Source organism: Haliotis asinina, chromosome 4, assembly GCF_037392515.1.
Source record: "Haliotis asinina isolate JCU_RB_2024 chromosome 4, JCU_Hal_asi_v2, whole genome shotgun sequence".
NCBI classification, from domain to species: Eukaryota; Metazoa; Mollusca; class Gastropoda; order Lepetellida; family Haliotidae; genus Haliotis; species Haliotis asinina.
In genome coordinates, this window is record NC_090283.1 from 948,289 (window position 1) to 969,354 (window position 21,066).

The window sequence follows — 21,066 nt, forward strand, 5'->3', positions numbered from 1 at the left end:
AAGCGACATAGTGAATCACTGAGTAGGTTTATAGTGGTGTATGGTAGAAAAGTAAGCGACATAGTGAATCACTGAGTAGGTTTATAGTGGTGTATGGTAGAAAAGTAAGGCGACATAGTGAATCACTGAGTAGTTTTATAGTGGTGTATGGTAGAAAAGAAAGGCGACATAGTGAATCACTGAGTAGGTTTATAGTGGTGTATGGTAGAAAAGAAAGGCGACATAGTGAATCACTGAGTAGGTTTATAGTGGTGTATGGTAGAAAAGAAAGGCGACATAGTGAATCACTGAGTAGGTTTATAGTGGTGTATGGTAGAAAAGTAAGGCGACATAGTGAATCACTGAGTAGGTTTATAGTGGTGTATGGTAGAAAAGTAAGCGACATAGGAGTTATACAATTTCCCCATTTTATTTTCATTATTTAAGTGTTATACATATATATGTGCATGTTCACTCACTCACTCACTCACTCACTCACTCACTCACTCCGCTATATTGTCTTCATTAATATACAACATTCAAACAACGGCATATGTCTCTCCTGTAAGCACACACAGAAATTTCGACTTAATGGCTGACAGTTATCCCCATAAACGCTTCAGGAGGAATATGCAGAACTGAATGAAACTAAGCGAGAAAGTGTACAGTTAGTTTACACATGAGACTACGAGACTACTTGTATGGTTGTTGTGACCACACATGATATGGTTTATCAGCTGACTAACAAATCATCAACCTCTCACAACCAATGAGTGTCCACTGACGAATAGCTCTTTACTGGGTGCGTTGACGTCTTATTGATGTCTTATTGATGTGAAACGTTTTGACAGCTGTCAGTGAGTTTGGTAAAACAACTAACACAGTGTTCCATCCAGCTGTCATCTGAAATCCCGGTACTCACACGCCTCGCTCAGAAGTTGATTTGTCAGGGAAGTAACAATCAGCCTCTGTAATGCTCATATCTTTATGATACATTTGTGGAATATATTTACACATGGAAAGTGATGCGTGATGCAATCCCCTATATTTACACATGGAAAGTGATGCAATCCCCTATATTTACACATGGAAAGTGATGCGTGATGCCATCCCCTATATTTACACATGGAAAGTGATGCGTGATGCCATCCCCTATATTTACACATGGAAAGCGATGCGTGATGCAATCCCCTATATTTACACATGGAAAGTGATGCGTGATGCCATCCCCTATATTTACACATATCATATGTGTCGACGTGACACCGGGTGAAGAATCCATACTGCCTGTGTTTCGGGTGGTACATAGCCTAGTCAGATTGATTCACTCAGGGTTTGTTAGGACAGGGGCATTGTTTGTTCTGAAGATTGTGTCGTTGCAGATTGTTGTCAAGATTTCTTCTTTTTCGGCAACACCCAGCGTTGGTTTTGTCCGCCATTACATCTGCGCAGAGTGACTGTAGTGGGAGGCAGCAGTTCCATACAGAGACCGCTCGCCGCGTGTTGTATTGTCTGAGACTGAAACACAGACCACTGGGGTTATTGGGAGACACAGACCACTGGGGTTATTGGGAGACACAGACCACTGGGGTTATTGGGAGACACAGACCACTGGGGTTATTGGGAGACACAGAACACTGGGGTTATTGGGAGACACGGACCACTGGGGTTATTGGGAGACACGGACTACTGGGGTTATTGGGAGACACAGACCACTGGGGTTATTGGGAGACACAGACCACTGGGGTTATTGGGAGACACAGACCACTGGGGTTATTGGGAGACACAGACCACTGGGGTTATTGGGAGACACAGAACACTGGGGTTATTGGGAGACACGGACCACTGGGGTTATTGGGAGACACGGACTACTGGGGTTATTGGGAGACACGGACCACTGGGGTTATTGGGAGACACAGACTACTGGGGTTATTGGGAGACACAGACCACTGGGGTTATTGGGAGACACAGACTACTGGGGTTATTGGGAGACACAGAACACTGGGGTTTTTGGGAGACACAGACCACTGGGGTCATTGGGAGACACAGACTACTGGGGTTATTGGGAGACACAGACCACTGGGGTTATTGGGAGACACAGACCACTGGGGTTATTGGGAGACACGGACCACTGGGGTTATTGAGAGAGACTGTGTAATAGTGAATGTGACTGATTTGACTTTGAATGTGACTGCGATTGTGACTGATTGTAACTTTGGGAATGACTGACTGAATATGATTGTGACAGGCTATACCTATGATTGGAATTTTGACTGGCTAAATGTTAATTTAACTGTCTGTAACTGTGACTGTTACTGTCATATGCTGTGATTGTAACATTGATATCCCATGACTGTTATTGTATAGCTACTGCGACTGACTGCAACTGTGACTGTTGCTGTCATATGCTGTGATTGTATCTGTGATATCCCATGACTGTTATTGTATAGGTACTGTGACTGTCTGTAACTGTGACTGTTACTGTCATATGCTGTGACTGTGACTGTGATCTCCCATGATTGTGATTGTATAGGTACTGTGACTGTCTGTAACTCAGACTGTGAGTGTCATATGCTGTGATTGTAACTGTGATATCCCATGATTGTTATTGTATAGGTACTGTGACTGACTGCAACTGTGACTGTGACTGTCATATGCTGTGACTGTGACTGTGATCTCCCATGATTGTGATTGTATAGGTACTGCGACTGACTGCAACTGTGACTGATACTGTCATATGCTTTGATTGTGACTGTGATCTCCCATGATTGTGATTGTATAGGTACTGTGAGTGTCTGTAACTGTGACTGTTACTGTCATATGCTGTGATTGTAACTGTGATATCCCATGACTGTTATTGCACATGTTACTGTGACTGACTGCAACTGTGACTGTGACTGTCATATGCTGTGACTGTGACTGTGATCTCCCATGACTGTTATTGTATAGGTACTGCGACTGTCTGTAACTGTGACTGTTACTGTCATATGCTGTGATTGTAACTGTGATATCCCATGACTGTTATTGCACATGTTACTGTGACTGACTGCAACTGTGACTGTGACTGTCATATGCTGTGACTGTGACTGTGATCTCCCATGACTGTTATTGTATAGGTACTGTGAGTGTCTGTAACTGTGACTGTTACTGTCATATGCTGTGATTGTAACTGTGATATCCCATGACTGTCATTGCACATGTTACTGTGACTGACTGCAACTGTGACTGTGACTGTCATATGCTGTGATTGTGACTGTGATCTCCCATGACTGTCATTGTATAGGTACTGTGACTGTCTGTAACTGTGACTGTGACTGTCATATGCTGTGACTGTGACTGTGATCTCCCATGATTGTGATTGTATAGGTACTGTGACTGTCTGTAACTGTGAGTGTTACTGTCATATGCTGTGACTGTGACTGTGATCTCCCATGATTGTGATTGTATAGGTACTGCGACTGTCTGTAACTGTGACTGTTACTGTCATATGCTGTGACTGTGACTGTGATCTCCCATGATTGTGATTGTATAGGTACTGTGAGTGTCTGTAACTGTGACTGTTACTGTCATATGCTGTGATTGTAACTGTGACATCCCATGACTGTTATTGTATATGTTACTGTGACTGACTGTAACTGTGACTGTTACTGTCATATGCTGTGACTTTGACTGTGATCTCCCATGATTGTGATTGTATAGGTACTGCGACTGTCTGCAACTGTGACTGTTACTGTCATATGTTGTGACTGTGACTGTGATCTCCTATGATTGTGATTGTATAGGTACTGCGACTGTCTGTAACTGTGACTGTAACTGTCATATGCTGTGACTGTGACTGTGATCTCCCATGATTGTCCTTGGATAGGTACTGTGATTGACTGTAACTGTGACTGTTTTTGTCATATGCTGTGATTGTGACTGTGATCTCCCATGACTGTCATTGTATAGGTACTGTGACTGTCTGTAACTGTGACTGTGACTGTCATATGTTGTGATTGTGACTGTGATCTCCCATGATTGTGATTGTATAGGTACTGCGACTGACTGCAGCTGTGACTGTTACTGTCATATGCTTTAATTGTGACTGTGATCTCCCATGATTGTGATTGTATAGGTACTGTGACTGTCTGTAACTGTGACTGTTACTGTCATATGCTGTGATTGTAACTGTGATATCCCATGACTGCTATTGTATATGTTCCTGTGACTGACTGCAACTGTGACTGTTACTGTCATATGCTGTGACTGTGACTGTGATCTCCCATGACTGTTATTGTATAGGTACTGTGGCTGTCTGTAACTGTGACTGTGACTGTCATATGCTGTGACTGTGACTGTGATCTCCCATGATTGTGATTGTATAGGTACTGCGACTCACTGCAACTGTGACTGATTCTGTCATATGCTTTGATTGTGACTGTGATCTCCCATGATTGTGATTGTATAGGTACTGTGAGTGTCTGTAACTGTGACTGTTACTGTCATATGCTGTGATTGTAACTGTGATATCCCATGACTGTTATTGCACATGTTACTGTGACTGACTGCAACTGTGACTGTGACTGTCATATGCTGTGACTGTGACTGTGATCTCCCATGATTGTGATTGTATAGGTACTGCGACTGTCTGTAACTGTGACTGTAACTGTCATATGCTGTGACTGTGACTGTGATCTCCCATGATTGTGATTGTATAGGTACTGCGACTGACTGTAACTGTGACTGTTACTGTCATATGCTGTGACTGTGACTGTGATCTCCCATGATTGTGATTGTATAGGTACTGTGAGTGTCTGTAACTGTGACTGTTACTGTCATATGCTGTGATTGTAACTGTGATATCCCATGACTGTTATTGTATATGTTACTGTGACTGACTGTAACTGTGACTGTGACTGTCATATGCTGTGACTGTGACTGTGATCTCCCATGATTGTGATTGTATAGGTACTGCGACTGTCTGTAACTGTGACTGTTACTGTCATATGCTGTGACTGTGACTGTGATCTCCCATGATTGTGATTGTATAGGTACTGCGACTGTCTGTAACTGTGACTGTTACTGTCATTTGCTGTGATTGTGACTGTGATCTCCCATGATTGTGATTGTATAGGTACTGTGACTGTCTGTAACTGTGAGTGTTACTGTCATATGCTGTGACTGTGACTGTGATCTCCCATGATTGTGATTGTATAGGTACTGCGACTGTCTGTAACTGTGACTGTTTCTGTCATATGCTGTGACTGTCACTGTGATCTCCCATGATTGTGATTGTATAGGTACTGTGAGTGTCTGTAACTGTGACTGTTTCTGTCATATGCTGTGATTGTAACTGTGATATCCCATGACTGTTATTGTATATGTTACTGTGACTGACTGTAACTGTGACTGTTACTGTCATATGCTGTGACTGTGACTGTGATCTCCCATGATTGTGATTGTATAGGTACTGCGACTGTCTGTAACTGTGACTGTTACTGTCATATGCTGTGACTGTGACTGTGATCTCCCATGATTGTGATTGTATAGGTACTGCGACTGTCTGTAACTGTGACTGTTACTGTCATATGCTGTGATTGTGACTGTGATCTCCCATGATTGTGATTGTATAGGTACTGTGAGTGTCTGTAACTGTGACTGTTACTGTCATATGCTGTGATTGTAACTGTGATATCCCATGATTGTTATTGTATATGTTACTGTGACTGACTGCAACTGTGACTGTGACTGTCATATGCTGTGACTGTGACTGTGATCTCCCATGATTCTGATTGTATAGGTACTGTGACTGTCTGTAACTGTGACTGTTGCTGTCATATGCTGTGATTGTGGCTGTGATCTCCCATGAATGTGATTGTATAGGTACTGTGACTGTCTGTAACTGTGAGTGTTACTGTCATATGTTGTGACTGTGACTGTGATCTCCCATGATTGTGATTGTATAGGTACTGTGAGTGTCCCTACCTGTGACTGTTACTGTCATATGCTGTGATTGTGACTGTGATATCCCATGAATGTTATTGTATATGTTGCTGTGACTGACTGTAACTGTGACTGTTGCTGTCATATGCTGTGACTGTGACTGTGATCTCCCATGATTGTGATTGTATAGGTACTGCGACTGTCTGTAACTGTGACTGTTACTGTCATATGCTCTGACTGTGACTGTGATCTCCCATGATTGTGATTGTATAGGTACTGCGACTGTCTGTAACTGTGACTGTTACTGTCATATGCTGTGATTGTGACTGTGATCTCCCATGATTGTGATTGTATAGGTACTGTGACTGTCTGTAACTGTGAGTGTTACTGTCATATGCTGTGACTGTGACTGTGATCTCCCATGATTGTGATTGTATAGGTACTGCGACTGTCTGTAACTGTGACTGTTACTGTCATATGCTGTGACTGTGACTGTGATCTCCCATGATTGTGATTGTATAGGTACTGTGAGTGTCTGTAACTGTGACTGTTACTGTCATATGCTGTGATTGTAACTGTGATATCCCATGACTGTTATTGTATATGTTACTGTGACTGACTGTAACTGTGACTGTTACTGTCATATGCTGTGACTGTGACTGTGATCTCCCATGATTGTGATTGTATAGGTACTGCGACTGTCTGTAACTGTGACTGTTACTGTCATATGCTGTGACTGTGACTGTGATCTCCTATGATTGTGATTGTATAGGTACTGCGACTGTCTGTAACTGTGACTGTTACTGTCATATGCTGTGATTGTGACTGTGATCTCCCATGATTGTGATTGTATAGGTACTGTGAGTGTCTGTAACTGTGACTGTTACTGTCATATACTGTGATTGTAGCTGTGATATCCCATGACTGTTATTGTATATGTTACTGTGACTGACTGCAACTGTGACTGTGACTGTCATATGCTGTGACTGTGACTGTGATCTCCCATGATTGTGATTGTATAGGTACTGTGACTGTCTGTAACTGTGACTGTTGCTGTCATATGCTGTGATTGTGGTTGTGATCTCCCATGAATGTGATTGTATAGGTACTGTGACTGTCTGTAACTGTGAGTGTTACTGTCATATGTTGTGACTGTGACTGTGATCTCCCATGATTGTCCTTGTATAGGTACTGCGACTGTCTGTAAATGTGACTGTTATTGTCATATGCTGTGATTGTGACTGTGATCTCCCATGATTGTGATTGGATAGGTACTGTGACTGTCTGTAACTGTGAGTGTTGCTGTCATATGCTGTGACTGTGACTGTGATCTCCCATGATTGTGATTGTATAGGTACTGCGACTGACTGCAACTGTGACTGTTACTGTCATAGGCTGTGATTGTGACTGTGATCTCCCATGACTGTTATTGTATAGGTACTGTGACTGTCTGTAACTGTGACTGATACTGTCATATGCATTGATTGTGACTGTGATCTCCCTTGATTGTGATTGTATAGGTAGTGTGAGTGTCTGTAACTGTGACTGTTACTGTCATATGCTGTGATTGTAACTGTGATATCCCATGACTGTTATTGCAAATGTTACTGTGACTGACTGCAACTGTGACTGTGACTGTCATATGCTGTGACTCTGACTGTGATCTCCCATGATTGTGATTGTATAGGTACTGTGACTGTCTGTAACTGTGACTGTTACTGTCATATGCTGTGACTGTGACTGTGATCTCCCTGACTGTAACTGTGACTGTTACTGTCATATGCTGTCACTGTGACTGTGATCTCCCATGATTGTGATTGTATAGGTACAGTGAGTGTCTGTAACTGTGACTGTTGCTGTCATATGCTGTGACTGTAACTGTGATATCCCATGACTGTTATTGTATATGTTACTGTGACTGACTGTAAATGTGACTGTTACTGTCATATGCTGTGACTGTGACTGTGATCTGCCATGATTGTGATTGTATAGGTACTGCGACTGTCTGTAACTGTGACTGTTACTGTCATATGCTGTGACTGTGACTGTGATCTCCCATGATTGTGATTGTATAGGTACTGCGACTGTCTGTAACTGTGACTGTTACTGTCATATGCTGTGATTGTGACTGTGATCTCCCATGATTGTGATTGTATAGGTACTGTGAGTGTCTGTAACTGTGAGTGTTACTGTCATATGCTGTGACTGTGACTGTGATCTCCCATGATTGTGATTGTATAGGTACTGCGACTGTCTGTAACTGTGACTGTTACTGTCATATGCTGTGACTGTGACTGTGATCTCCCTTGATTGTGATTGTATAGGTAGTGTGAGTGTCTGTAACTGTGACTGTTACTGTCATATGCTGTGATTGTAACTGTGATATCCCATGACTGTTATTGCAAATGTTACTGTGACTGACTGCAACTGTGACTGTGACTGTCATATGCTGTGACTGTGACTGTGATCTCCCATGATTGTGATTGTATAGGTACTGTGACTGTCTGTAACTGTGACTGTTACTGTCATATGCTGTGACTGTGACTGTGATCTCCCTGACTGTAACTGTGACTGTTACTGTCATATGCTGTCACTGTGACTGTGATCTCCCATGATTGTGATTGTATAGGTACTGTGAGTGTCTGTAACTGTGACTGTTGCTGTCATATGCTGTGACTGTAACTGTGATATCCCATGACTGTTATTGTATATGTTACTGTGACTGACTGTAAATGTGACTGTTACTGTCATATGCTGTGACTGTGACTGTGATCTGCCATGATTGTGATTGTATAGGTACTGCGACTGTCTGTAACTGTGACTGTTACTGTCATATGCTGTGACTGTGACTGTGATCTCCCATGATTGTGATTGTATAGGTACTGCGACTGTCTGTAACTGTGACTGTTACTGTCATATGCTGTGATTGTGACTGTGATCTCCCATGATTGTGATTGTATAGGTACTGTGAGTGTCTGTAACTGTGAGTGTTACTGTCATATGCTGTGACTGTGACTGTGATCTCCCATGATTGTGATTGTATAGGTACTGCGACTGTCTGTAACTGTGACTGTTACTGTCATATGCTGTGACTGTGACTGTGATCTCCCATGATTGTGATTGTATAGGTACTGTGAGTGTCTGTAACTGTGACTGTTACTGTCATATCCTGTGATTGTAACTGTGATATCCCATGACTGTTATTGTATATGTTACTGTGATATGCTGTAACTGTGACTGTTACTGTCATATGCTGTGACTGTGACTGTGATCTCCCATGATTGTGATTGTATAGGTACTGTGAGTGTCTGTAACTGTGACTGTTACTGTCATATGCTGTGATTGTAACTGTGATATCCCATGACTGTTATTGTATATGTTACTGTGACTGACTGTAACTGTGACTGTTACTGTCATATGCTGTGACTGTGACTGTGATCTCCCATGATTGTGATTGTATAGGTACTGCGACTGTCTGTAACTGTGACTGTTACTGTCATATGCTGTGACTGTGACTGTGATCTCCTATGATTGTGATTGTATAGGTACTGCGACTGTCTGTAACTGTGACTGTTACTGTCATATGCTGTGATTGTGACTGTGATCTCCCATGATTGTGATTGTATAGGTACTGTGAGTGTCTGTAACTGTGACTGTTACTGTCATATGCTGTGATTGTAACTGTGATATCCCATGACTGTTATTGTATATGTTACTGTGACTGACTGCATCTGTGACTGTGACTGTCATATGCTGTGACTGTGACTGTGATCTCCCATGATTGTGATTGTATAGGTACTGTGACTGTCTGTAACTGTGACTGTTGCTGTCATATGCTGTGATTGTGGCTGTGATCTCCCATGAATGTGATTGTATAGGTACTGTGACTGTCTGTAACTGTGAGTGTTGCTGTCATATGTTGTGACTGTGACTGTGATCTCCCATGATTGTCCTTGTATAGGTACTGTGATTGACTGTAACTGTGACTGTTATTGTCATGTGCTGTGATTGTGACTGTGATCTCCCATGACTGACATTGTATAGGTACTGTGACTGTCTGTAACTGTGACTGTGACTGTCATATGCTGTGACTGTGACTGTGATCTCCCTTGATTGTGATTGTATAGGTACTGCGACTGACTGCAGCTGTGACTGTGACTGTCATATGCTTTGATTGTGACTGTGATCTCCCATGATTGTGATTGTATAGGTAGTGTGACTGTCTGTAACTGTGACTGTTACTGTCATATGCTGTGATTGTAACTGTGATATCCCATGACTGTTATTGTATATGTTACTGTGACTGACTGCAACTGTGACTGTGACTGTCATATGCTGTGACTGTGACTGTGATCTCCCATGATTGTGATTGTATAGGTACTGCGACTGACTGTAACTGTGACTGTTGCTGTCATATGCTGTGACTGTGACTGTGATCTCCCATGATTGTGATTGTATAGGTACTGCGACTGTCTGTAACTGTGACTGTTACTGTCATATGCTGTGACTGTGACTGTGATCTCCCATGATTGTGATTGTATAGGTACTGCGACTGTCTGTAACTGTGACTGTTACTGTCATATGCTGTGATTGTGACTGTGATCTCCCATGATTGTGAATGTATAGGTACTGTGACTGTCTGTAACTGGGAGTGTTACTGTCACATGCTGTGACTGTGACTGTGATCTCCCATGATTGTGATTGTATAGGTACTGCGACTGTCTGTAACTGTGACTGTTACTGTCATATGCTGTGACTGTGACTGTGATCTCCCATGATTGTGATTGTATAGGTACTGCGACTGTCTGTAACTGTGACTGTTACTGTCATATGCTGTGATTGTGACTGTGATCTCCCATGATTGTGATTGTATAGGTACTGTGACTCTCTGTAACTGTGAGTGTTACTGTCATATGCTGTCACTGTGACTGTGATCTCCTATGATTGTGATTGTATAGGTACTGCGACTGACTGCAACTGTGACTGTTACTGTCATATGCTGTGATTGTAACTGTGATATCCCATGACTGTTATTGCATATGTTACTGTGACTGACTGCAACTGTGACTGTGACAGTCATATGCTGTGACTGTGATTGTGACTGTGATCTCCCATGATTGTGATTGTATAGGTACTGCGACTGTCTGTAACTGTGACTGTAACTGTCATATGCTGTGACTGTGACTGTGATCTCCCATGATTGTGATTGTATAGGTACTGCGACTGACTGTAACTGTGACTGTTACTGTCATATGCTGTGACTGTGACTGTGATCTCCCATGATTGTGGTTGTATAGGTACTGTGAGTGTCTGTAACTGTGACTGTTACTGTCATATGCTGTGACTGTGACTGTGATATCCCATGACTGTTATTGTATATGTTACTGTGACTGACTGTTACTGTGACTGTTACTGTCATATGCTGTGACTGTGACTGTGATCTCCAATGATTGTGATTGTATAGGTACTGCGACTGACTGTAACTGTGACTGTTGCTGTCATATGCTGTGACTGTGACTGTGATCTCCCATGATTGTGATTGTATAGGTACTGCGACTGTCTGTAACTGTGACTGTTTCTGTCATATGCTGTGACTGTGACTGTGATCTCCCATGATTGTGATTGTATAGGTACTGCGACTGTCTGTAACTGTGACTGTTACTGTCATATGCTGTGATTGTGACTGTGATCTCCCATGATTGTGATTGTATAGGTACTGTGACTGTCTGTAACTGGTTGTGTTACTGTCACATGCTGTGACTGTGACTGTGATCTCCCATGAATGTGATTGTATAGGTACTGCGACTGTCTGTAACTGTGACTGTTACTGTCATATGCTGTGACTGTGACTGTGATCTCCCATGATTGTGATTGTATAGGTACTGCGACTGTCTGTAACTGTGACTGTTACTGTCATATGCTGTGATTGTGACTGTGATCTCCCATGATTGTGATTGTATAGGTACTGTGACTCTCTGTAACTGTGAGTGTTACTGTCATATGCTGTGACTGTGACTGTGATCTCCTATGATTGTGATTGTATAGGTACTGCGACTGACTGCAACTGTGACTGTTACTGTCATATGCTGTGATTGTGACTGTGATCTCCCATGACTGTTATTGTATAGGTACTGTGACTGTCTGTAACTGTGACTGTGACTGTCATATGCTGTGACTGTGACTGTGATCTCCCATGATTGCGATTGTATAGGTACTGCGACTGACTGCAACTGTGACTGATACTGTCATTTGCTTTGATTGTGACTGTGGTCTCCCATGATTGTGATTGTATAGGTAGTGTGAGTGTCTGTAACTGTGACTGTTACTGTCATATGCTGTGATTGTAACTGTGATATCCCATGACTGTTATTGCATATGTTACTGTGACTGACTGCAACTGTGACTGTGACAGTCATATGCTGTGACTGTGACTGTGATCTCCCATGATTGTGATTGTATAGGTACTGCGACTGTCTGTAACTGTGACTGTAACTGTCATATGCTGTGACTGTGACTGTGATCTCCCATGATTGTGATTGTATAGGTACTGCGACTGACTGTAACTGTGACTGTTACTGTCATATGCTGTGACTGTGACTGTGATCTCCCATGATTGTGATTGTATAGGTACTGTGAGTGTCTGTAACTGTGACTGTTACTGTCATATGCTGTGACTGTGACTGTGATATCCCATGACTGTTATTGTATATGTTACTCTGACTGACTGTTACTGTGACTGTTACTGTCATATGCTGTGACTCTGACTGTGATCTCCAATGATTGTGATTGTATAGGTACTGCGACTGTCTGTAACTGTGACTGTTACTGTCATATGCTGTGACTGTGACTGTGATCTCCCATGATTGTGATTGTATAGGTACTGCGACTGTCTGTAACTGTGACTGTTACTGTCATATGCTGTGATTCTAACTGTGATCTCCCATGATTGTGATTGTATAGGTACTGTGACTGTCTGTAACTGTGAGTGTTACTGTCATATGCTGTGACTGTGACTGTGATCTCCCATGATTGTGATTGTATAGGTACTGCGACTGTCTGTAACTGTGACTGTTACTGTCATATGCTGTGACTGTGACTGTGATCTCCCATGATTGTGATTGTATAGGTACTGCGACTGTCTGTAACTGTGACTGTTACTGTCATATGCTGTGATTGTGACTGTGATCTCCCATGATTGTGATTGTATAGGTACTGTGACTGTCTGTAACTGGTTGTGTTACTGTCACATGCTGTGACTGTGACTGTGATCTCCCATGAATGTGATTGTATAGGTACTGCGACTGTCTGTAACTGTGACTGTTACTGTCATATGCTGTGACTGTGACTGTGATCTCCCATGATTGTGATTGTATAGGTACTGCAACTGTCTGTAACTGTGACTGTTACTGTCATATGCTGTGATTGTGACTGTGATCTCCCATGATTGTGATTGTATAGGTACTGTGACTCTCTGTAACTGTGAGTGTTACTGTCATATGCTGTGACTGTGACTGTGATCTCCAATGATTGTGATTGTATAGGTACTGTGACTGTCTGTAACTGTGACTGTGACTGTCATATGCTGTGACTGTGACTGTGATCTCCCTTGATTGTGATTGTATAGGTACTGCGACTGACTGCAGCTGTGACTGTGACTGTCATATGCTTTGATTGTGACTGTGATCTCCCATGATTGTGATTGTATAGGTAGTGTGACTGTCTGTAACTGTGACTGTTACTGTCATATGCTGTGATTGTAACTGTGATATCCCATGACTGTTATTGTATATGTTACTGTGACTGACTGCAACTGTGACTGTGACTGTCATATGCTGTGACTGTGACTGTGATCTCCCATGATTGTGATTGTATAGGTACTGCGACTGACTGTAACTGTGACTGTTGCTGTCATATGCTGTGACTGTGACTGTGATCTCCCATGATTGTGATTGTATAGGTACTGCGACTGTCTGTAACTGTGACTGTTACTGTCATATGCTGTGACTGTGACTGTGATCTCCCATGATTGTGATTGTATAGGTACTGCGACTGTCTGTAACTGTGACTGTTACTGTCATATGCTGTGATTGTGACTGTGATCTCCCATGATTGTGATTGTATAGGTACTGTGACTGTCTGTAACTGGGAGTGTTACTGTCACATGCTGTGACTGTGACTGTGATCTCCCATGATTGTGATTGTATAGGTACTGCGACTGTCTGTAACTGTGACTGTTACTGTCATATGCTGTGACTGTGACTGTGATCTCCCATGATTGTGATTGTATAGGTACTGCGACTGTCTGTAACTGTGACTGTTACTGTCATATGCTGTGATTGTGACTGTGATCTCCCATGATTGTGATTGTATAGGTACTGTGACTCTCTGTAACTGTGAGTGTTACTGTCATATGCTGTCACTGTGACTGTGATCTCCTATGATTGTGATTGTATAGGTACTGCGACTGACTGCAACTGTGACTGTTACTGTCATATGCTGTGATTGTAACTGTGATATCCCATGACTGTTATTGCATATGTTACTGTGACTGACTGCAACTGTGACTGTGACAGTCATATGCTGTGACTGTGACTGTGACTGTGATCTCCCATGATTGTGATTGTATAGGTACTGCGACTGTCTGTAACTGTGACTGTAACTGTCATATGCTGTGACTGTGACTGTGATCTCCCATGATTGTGATTGTATAGGTACTGCGACTGACTGTAACTGTGACTGTTACTGTCATATGCTGTGACTGTGACTGTGATCTCCCATGATTGTGATTGTATAGGTACTGTGAGTGTCTGTAACTGTGACTGTTACTGTCATATGCTGTGACTGTGACTGTGATATCCCATGACTGTTATTGTATATGTTACTGTGACTGACTGTTACTGTGACTGTTACTGTCATATGCTGTGACTGTGACTGTGATCTCCAATGATTGTGATTGTATAGGTACTGCGACTGACTGTAACTGTGACTGTTGCTGTCATATGCTGTGACTGTGACTGTGATCTCCCATGATTGTGATTGTATAGGTACTGCGACTGTCTGTAACTGTGACTGTTTCTGTCATATGCTGTGACTGTGACTGTGATCTCCCATGATTGTGATTGTATAGGTACTGCGACTGTCTGTAACTGTGACTGTTACTGTCATATGCTGTGATTGTGACTGTGATCTCCCATGATTGTGATTGTATAGGTACTGTGACTGTCTGTAACTGGTTGTGTTACTGTCACATGCTGTGACTGTGACTGTGATCTCCCATGAATGTGATTGTATAGGTACTGCGACTGTCTGTAACTGTGACTGTTACTGTCATATGCTGTGACTGTGACTGTGATCTCCCATGATTGTGATTGTATAGGTACTGCGACTGTCTGTAACTGTGACTGTTACTGTCATATGCTGTGATTGTGACTGTGATCTCCCATGATTGTGATTGTATAGGTACTGTGACTCTCTGTAACTGTGAGTGTTACTGTCATATGCTGTGACTGTGACTGTGATCTCCTATGATTGTGATTGTATAGGTACTGCGACTGACTGCAACTGTGACTGTTACTGTCATATGCTGTGATTGTGACTGTGATCTCCCATGACTGTTATTGTATAGGTACTGTGACTGTCTGTAACTGTGACTGTGACTGTCATATGCTGTGACTGTGACTGTGATCTCCCATGATTGCGATTGTATAGGTACTGCGACTGACTGCAACTGTGACTGATACTGTCATTTGCTTTGATTGTGACTGTGGTCTCCCATGATTGTGATTGTATAGGTAGTGTGAGTGTCTGTAACTGTGACTGTTACTGTCATATGCTGTGATTGTAACTGTGATATCCCATGACTGTTATTGCATATGTTACTGTGACTGACTGCAACTGTGACTGTGACAGTCATATGCTGTGACTGTGACTGTGATCTCCCATGATTGTGATTGTATAGGTACTGCGACTGTCTGTAACTGTGACTGTAACTGTCATATGCTGTGACTGTGACTGTGATCTCCCATGATTGTGATTGTATAGGTACTGCGACTGACTGTAACTGTGACTGTTACTGTCATATGCTGTGACTGTGACTGTGATCTCCCATGATTGTGATTGTATAGGTACTGTGAGTGTCTGTAACTGTGACTGTTACTGTCATATGCTGTGACTGTGACTGTGATATCCCATGACTGTTATTGTATATGTTACTCTGACTGACTGTTACTGTGACTGTTACTGTCATATGCTGTGACTCTGACTGTGATCTCCAATGATTGTGATTGTATAGGTACTGCGACTGTCTGTAACTGTGACTGTTACTGTCATATGCTGTGACTGTGACTGTGATCTCCCATGATTGTGATTGTATAGGTACTGCGACTGTCTGTAACTGTGACTGTTACTGTCATATGCTGTGATTCTAACTGTGATCTCCCATGATTGTGATTGTATAGGTACTGTGACTGTCTGTAACTGTGAGTGTTACTGTCATATGCTGTGACTGTGACTGTGATCTCCCATGATTGTGATTGTATAGGTACTGCGACTGTCTGTAACTGTGACTGTTACTGTCATATGCTGTGACTGTGACTGTGATCTCCCATGATTGTGATTGTATAGGTACTGCGACTGTCTGTAACTGTGACTGTTACTGTCATATGCTGTGATTGTGACTGTGATCTCCCATGATTGTGATTGTATAGGTACTGTGACTGTCTGTAACTGGTTGTGTTACTGTCACATGCTGTGACTGTGACTGTGATCTCCCATGAATGTGATTGTATAGGTACTGCGACTGTCTGTAACTGTGACTGTTACTGTCATATGCTGTGACTGTGACTGTGATCTCCCATGATTGTGATTGTATAGGTACTGCGACTGTCTGTAACTGTGACTGTTACTGTCATATGCTGTGATTGTGACTGTGATCTCCCATGATTGTGATTGTATAGGTACTGTGACTCTCTGTAACTGTGAGTGTTACTGTCATATGCTGTGACTGTGACTGTGATCTCCTATGATTGTGATTGTATAGGTACTGCGACTGACTGCAACTGTGACTGTTACTGTCATATGCTGTGATTGTGACTGTGATCTCCCATGACTGTTATTGTATAGGTACTGTGACTGTCTGTAACTGTGACTGTGACTGTCATATGCTGTGACTGTGACTGTGATCTCCTATGATTGCGATTGTATAGGTACTGCGACTGACTGCAACTGTGACTGATACTGTCATTTGCTTTGATTGTGACTGTGATCTCCCATGATTGTGATTGTATAGGTAGTGTGAGTGTCTGTAACTGTGACTGTTACTGTCATATGCTGTGATTGTAACTGTGATATCCCATGACTGTTATTGCATATGTTACTGTGACTGACTGCAACTGTGACTGTGACAGTCATATGCTGTGACTGTGACTGTGATCTCCCATGATTGTGATTGTATAGGTACTGCGACTGTCTGTAACTGTGACTGTAACTGTCATATGCTGTGACTGTGACTGTGATCTCCCATGATTGTGATTGTATAGGTACTGCGACTGACTGTAACTGTGACTGTTACTGTCATATGCTGTGACTGTGACTGTGATCTCCCATGATTGTGATTGTATAGGTACTGTGACTGTCTGTAACTGTGACTGTTACTGTCATATGCTGTGACTGTGACTGTGATATCCCATGACTGTTATTGTATATGTTACTCTGACTGACTGTTACTGTGACTGTTACTGTCATATGCTGTGACTGTGACTGTGATCTCCAATGATTGTGATTGTATAGGTACTGCGACTGTCTGTAACTGTGACTGTTACTGTCATATGCTGTGACTGTGACTGTGATCTCCCATGATTGTGATTGTATAGGTACTGCGACTGTCTGCAACTGTGACTGTTACTGTCATATGCTGTGATTCTAACTGTGATCTCCCATGATTGTGATTGTATAGGTACTGTGACTGTCTGTAACTGTGAGTGTTACTGTCATATGCTGTGACTGTGACTGTGATCTCCCATGATTGTGATTGTATAGGTACTGCGACTGTCTGTAACTGTGACTGTTACTGTCATATGCTGTGACTGTGACTGTGATCTCCCATGATTGTGATTGTATAGGTACTGTGAGTGTCTGTAACTATAACTGTGACTGTCATATGCTGTGATTGTAACTGTGATATCCCATGACTGTTATTGTATATGTTAATGTGACTGACTGTAACTGTGACTGTTACTGTCATATGCTGTGACTGTGACTGTGATCTCCCATGATTGTGATTGTATAGGTACTGCGACTGTCTGTAACTGTGACTGTTACTGTCATATGCTGTGACTGTGACTGTGATCTCCTATGATTGTGATTGTATAGGTACTGCGACTGTCTGTAACTGTGACTGTAACTGTCATATGCTGTGATTGTGACTGTGATCTCCCATGATTGTGATTGTATAGGTACTGTGAGTGTCTGTAACTGTGACTGTTACTGTCATATGCTGTGATTTTAACTGTGATATCCCATGACTGTTATTGTATATGTTACTGTGACTGACTGCATCTGTGACTGTGACTGTCATATGCTGTGACTGTGACTGTGATCTCCCATGATTGTGATTGTATAGGTACTGTGACTGTCTGTAACTGTGACTGTTGCTGTCATATGCTGTGATTGTGGCTGTGATCTCCCATGATTGTGATTGTATAGGTACTGTGACTGTCTGTAACTGTGAGTGTTACTGTCATATGTTGTGACTGTGACTGTGATCTCCCATGATTGTCCTTGTATAGGTACTGTGATTGACTGTAACTGTGACTGTTATTGTCATATGCTGTGATTGTGACTGTGATCTCCCATGACTGTCATTGTATAGGTACTGTGACTGTCTGTAACTGTGACAGTGACTGTCATATGCTGTGACTGTGACTGTGATCTCCCTTGATTGTGATTGTATAGGTACTGCGACTGACTGCAGCTGTGACTGTTACTGTCATATGCTTTGATTGTGACTGTGATCTCCCATGATTGTGATTGTATAGGTAGTGTGACAGTCTGTAACTGTGACTGTTACTGTCATATGCTGTGATTGTAACTGTGATATCCCATGACTGTTATTGTATATGTTACTGTGACTGACTGCAACTGTGACTGTTACTGTCATATGCTGTGACTGTGACTGTGATCTCCCATGATTGTGATTGTATAGGTACTGCGACTGACTGTAACTGTGACTGTTACTGTCATATGCTGTGATTGTGACTGTGATCTCCCATGATTGTGATTGTATAGGTAGTGTGACAGTCTGTAACTGTGACTGTTACTGTCATATGCTGTGATTGTAACTGTGATATCCCATGACTGTTATTGTATATGTTACTGTGACTGACTGCAACTGTGACTGTTACTGTCATATGCTGTGACTGTGACTGTGATCTCCCATGATTGTGATTGTATAGGTACTGCGACTGACTGTAACTGTGACTGTTACTGTCATATGCTGTGACTGTGACTGTGATCTCCCATGATTGTGATTGTATAGGTACTTCGACTGACTGTAACTGTGACTGTTGCTGTCATATGCTGTGACTGTGACTGTGATCTCCCATGATTGTGATTGTATAGGTACTGCGACTGTCTGTAACTGTGACTGTTACTGTCATATGCTGTGACTGTGACTGTGATCTTCCATGATTGTGATTGTATAGGTACTGCCACTGTCTGTAACTGTGACTGTTACTGTCATATGCTGTGATTGTGACTGTGATCTCCCATGATTGTGATTGTATAGGTACTGTGACTGTCTGTAACTGGGAGTGTTACTGTCATATGCTGTGACTGTGACTGTGATTTCCCATGATTGTGATTGTATAGGTACTGCGACTGACTACAACTGTGACTGTTACTGTCATATGCTGTGATTGTGACTGTGATCTCCCATGACTGTTTTTGTATAGGTACTGTGACTGTCTGTAACTGTGACTGTGACTGTCATATGCTGTGACTGTGACTGTGATCTCCCATGATTGTGATTGTATAGGTACTGCGACTGACTGCAACTGTGACTGATACTGACATATGCTTTGATTGTGACTGTGATCTCCCATGATTGTGATTGTATAGGTAGTGTGAGTGTCTGTAACTGTGACTGTTACTGTCATATGCTGTGATTGTAACTGTGATATCCCATGACTGTTATTGCACATGTTACTGTGACTGACTGCAACTGTGACTGTGACTGTCATATGCTGTGACTGTGACTGTGATCTCCCATGATTGTGATTGTATAGGTACTGCGACTGTCTGTAACTGTGACTGTTACTGTCATATGCTGTGACTGTGACTGTGATCTCCCATGATTGTGATTGTATAGGTACTGCGACTGACTGTAACTGTGACTGTTACTGTCATATGCTGTGACTGTGACTGTGATCTCCCATGATTGTGATTGTATAGGTACTGTGAGTGTCTGTAACTGTGACTGTTACTGTCATATGCTGTGATTGTAACTGTGATATCCCATGACTGTTATTGTATATGTTACTGTGACTGACTGTAACTGTGACTGTTACTGTCATATGCTGTGACTGTGACTGTGATCTCCCATGATTGTGATTGTATAGGTACTGCGACTGTCTGTAACTGTGACTGTTACTGTCATATGCTGTGACTGTGACTGTGATCTCCCATGACTGTGATTGTATAGGTACTGCGACTGTCTGTAACTGTGACTGTTACTGTCATATGCTGTGATTGTGACTGTGATCTCCCATGATTGTGATTGTATAGGTACTGTGACTGTCTGTAACTGTGAGTGTTACTGTCATATGCTGTGACTGTGACTGTGATCTCCCATGATTGTGATTGTGTAGGTACTGCGACTGTCTGTAAGTGTGACTGTTACTGTCATATGCTGTGACTGTGACTGTGATCTCCCATGATTGTGATTGTATAGGTACTGCGACTGTCTGTAACTGTGACTGTTGCTGTCATATGCTGTGACTGTGACTGTGATCGCCCATGATTGTGATTGTATAGGTACTGCGACTGTCTGTAACTGTGACTGTTACTGTCATATGCTGTGATTGTGACTGTGATCTCCCATGATTGTGATTGTATAGGTACTGTGAGTGTCTGTAACTGTGACTGTTGCTGTCATATGCTGTGATTGTA

At 42.3% G+C, this 21,066-nt stretch overlaps 1 protein-coding gene across 1 annotated transcript in view; it reads right to left on the minus strand.

Annotated features, from left to right (window-relative positions):
• Positions 1-390: 390 nt before the first annotated feature.
• The window catches only part of LOC137282040 (polypeptide N-acetylgalactosaminyltransferase 5-like), a 94,026-nt gene continuing 73,350 nt past the window's right edge, over positions 391-21,066 (minus strand). The window contains exon 12 of the mRNA XM_067813790.1: positions 391-1,497. Coding sequence (XP_067669891.1) covers positions 1,369-1,497 — 129 coding nt within the window. The 3' untranslated portion in view covers positions 391-1,368. The remainder of the gene's footprint in view (positions 1,498-21,066) is intronic.